The following is a 2948-nucleotide window of genomic DNA, read 5'->3' as shown; positions in this document are numbered from 1 at the left end:
CATCCATCAGGTGCTAGTAATATCAGTTGTGGAGAGAGTAGAGAGCACCTGGAACCAGGCTGCCTTCTCAGTCTAATGACAAAGAACTGAACTTGGAACAATCGGTCCGGTACATATTTCATGTCTCGCAAATTGCCGAGAGCGGCTGTTGTTCCTTGTCCTCACTTGCAACTCGCACGGCGCTGCTCATCTTGCATAAATGGCACTAATACAGAAATATAACTATCCCCTGATAACCAGTCTAATTCACTGTCATTGTTTCTTGAGGATCACCAGCTTTATAATTCCTGCTTGCTTGCTCTTGTGACTTTGTTTCACCTACCCGGCCGGAATCAGCATCATACTATGTCATTTTGGATTTCTCGTTTCTTCCCACTCTCATCATGATTCTCACTCCAGGAATTCGTTTTCTCGCAGCTGCATTCCTTCCCGTTGCTTTGATGGCTGGTTTCGCCACATTTTTGCAACGATGGGGCCTTCTCTTGAACCCAAAGAACTGGGACGCTTCCCCTTCCGTAGTATTTCTGACGGCCCTTGCGACTTCCCTCGTGTTCTTGGCCTTGCGCGTTGTCTATATGGACCGCCTTCATAAAAATTCAGCAAAAGCTATTGGTGCCCGTATCATGAAGCGAGTTAAAGGCAGATGGCCTGGAAATGCTGATATCTTTGCGGCAATGGTCGGTCCCTGGGCAAACGGCTACCCCAGTAAGACATTGTATCTTGGTACCACGGAACAGCTTTTTCATTGCGATGTCGTACAGGTGATGGTCTAGGAGAAATGACAGACACGCATGGGCCTTACTTTAACCTGCCCCTTCTATGGTCTGACATGATCTTTACAACGTCGCCGAAGCAAATTCAGATTGTCCTTGCCACTGAGTTCCAGAATTTTGAGAAAGGTAGACCTATTCTGCATCCTGCCTACCATTGATATGGAAGGCCATGTAGGTGAAAGATTCCAAAATAGCATGAAATCTGTATTAGGTTTGGGAGTATTCAATGCCGATGGTACGAGCCTGCCCAAGTTCATAGACCTCCCTGCTAATTCATAGACCTTCAGGTCCCATGTGGAGGTATGCTATAGTAGCGTCACCTTCTGAAGTTGTATATCGATTCTAACTTGATCATCTTAGATTCCATCGATCCATGACCAGACCTTTTTTCACCCGGGACAGGATCATCCATTTCGATTTATACGACCGACACGCAGAGACAGCAATCAGTCAGATGAAACAAAGGCTTCGGAGCGGCTATCCTGTTGATTTTCAGGTTCGTTAACGAATTATCGGATGAAAGGATCGTCCTGACCTGTTCTCGTAGGATCTGACATACCGCTTTACTCTGGACTCTGCCACCGAGTTTCTCTTCGGCTCTTGCGTCAACACTCTTACGGCCGCGCTACCTTACCCTCAAAGTATATCTATTGTCCCAGCAGAAGCCAACGATGCTCGCTCTCTTGAAGCCAATGAGTTTTCCGAGGCATTTTTTGAGGCCCAGGAGATATTATCTAGTCGCTTGCGCAAGGGATGGATCTGGCCGTTGTTTGAGATCAGGAAGGATAAGACTGAGGCTCCAATGAAGGTCGTGCGAGGCTTTGTCGAGCCCATCATCCAGGCGGCATTGAAGAGGAAGGAATCGTCCGATTCTGTGAATGAGAAACCAGAGCCCGCTGCCGTTGGCGACGATGAAACGTTGCTGGACCATCTCGTCAGCATCACATCTGGTATGGCGCCTAATTATTCCCGATAAATGTGCTTAATTTTGATCCTACCTTCACAGACCCTGCTGTCATCAGAGATGAAACGTAAGTCGTACGGTTTTCTGCTTTCGGCGTTCGACTGATGTATCTTTGGAGTCTTAATATCTTAATTGGTAAATGTCTATCTTCATTTAACGATGTAAAACTCATATCTGCCAGCTGGACGCGACACTACCGCGGCGACACTCACTTTCCTCGTCTATTTCTTGTCCATGTATCCAGATGTTTGCACCCGTCTCAGAGAAGAGATTCTCACCAGAGTCGGCACCACCCGTGCACCCACTTTCGAGGACATCAAGGAAATGAAGTATCTGGGAGCGGTGATCAATGGTATGCCTTGAAATCGATGACGCCGAGCCATGTATTCAAGTGATTGTCTTAGAAACGCTGAGACTGTATCCCGCCGTGTACGTATCCACAGTTTTCATGCTCAGATTCTTCTGACGCCCAGAGTATAGTCCTTTCAATGTCAGGTAGGATGGTGATATCTCCCAGTTCTTTCAAGGCTCATGATGCTCGTCAGAGAATCTATAAGCGCCACAACCTTCCCTTCCGAGGATCCTTCGGAGAAGCCATTGTATATCCCGGCAAACACGAAGTATTATCTCCCTTCATGCTACGCCTCGGTTCATTAAGTTCATTTTCAGAGTCTCGTATTCAGTTTTCATCATGCATCGTCGAAAAGATCTTTGGGGTCCTGATGGTAAGCGTTACCGATACCTATAGACCAGAAGGCGGACGTTGACCTACTTTCAGCCGAGGAATTTGATCCTGATCGTTTCCTGGACCACCGACTGAAGCAGTATCTAATACCTAACCCCTTCATTTTTCTTCCGTTCAACGCGGGCCCAAGGATCTGCTTGGGGCAGCAGTTTGCGTATAACGAAATTTCTTTCATGGCTGTGCGACTCTTGCAGAACTTCACGTCGTTCGAATTCGATCAGGATGCTTTACTGAACGAGTTCCGTCCTCCGGCGGATTGGGCCAAATGTAAGGGAAGGAAGGCAGTTGACAAATTTTGGCCGAGATATACATTGACGTTGTATAGCGCGGTGAGCGGGAACCTTTTTCTTCTTATTCTATACCTTCAACTAACAGCTCCGTCGCTTAGGGTGGTATGTGGATTAAGGCGACTGAAACTGATAGCTTGAATTTGGCTCAGGTTTGAAAATTTGATGCGTGTGTTCCG

At 47.0% G+C, this 2948-nt stretch overlaps 1 protein-coding gene across 1 annotated transcript; it reads left to right on the top strand.

Annotated features, from left to right (window-relative positions):
- Window positions 1-560: 560 nt before the first annotated feature.
- On the top strand, window positions 561-2948 carry BT62DRAFT_953066 (cytochrome P450 monooxygenase pc-3). The gene is made up of 14 exons (XM_043188252.1): window positions 561-705; window positions 762-899; window positions 949-1024; window positions 1134-1269; window positions 1321-1723; window positions 1780-1804; window positions 1856-1872; window positions 1919-2089; window positions 2142-2166; window positions 2218-2232; window positions 2283-2357; window positions 2407-2462; window positions 2516-2811; window positions 2871-2948. Exons 1-14 carry the CDS (start codon window positions 576-578, stop codon window positions 2925-2927), a joined length of 1620 nt encoding a protein of 539 aa, XP_043037276.1. The 5' UTR covers window positions 561-575; the 3' UTR covers window positions 2928-2948.

The sequence above is a fragment of the Guyanagaster necrorhizus genome, assembly GCF_019112545.1.
Source record: "Guyanagaster necrorhizus MCA 3950 unplaced genomic scaffold BT62scaffold_21, whole genome shotgun sequence".
Lineage (NCBI taxonomy): Eukaryota > Fungi > Basidiomycota > Agaricomycetes > Agaricales > Physalacriaceae > Guyanagaster > Guyanagaster necrorhizus.
The sequence above is the reverse complement of the archived record's forward strand: the minus strand, read 5'-3'. Positions and strand labels throughout refer to the sequence as shown.

What these genes read in the sequence shown, in the direction of transcription:
- BT62DRAFT_953066 (XM_043188252.1), top strand. Translation starts at nt 576, where the DNA reads ATGGACCGCCTTCATAAAAATTCAGCAAAAGCTATTGGTGCCCGTATC. An exon ending in TCTGGGAGCGGTGATCAATG is followed by an intron (nt 2,090 to 2,141) that starts GTATGCCTTGAA and finishes TGATTGTCTTAG; the next exon opens with AAACGCTGAGACTGTATCCC. An exon ending in CATTGACGTTGTATAGCGCG is followed by an intron (nt 2,812 to 2,870) that starts GTGAGCGGGAAC and finishes TCCGTCGCTTAG; the next exon opens with GGTGGTATGTGGATTAAGGC.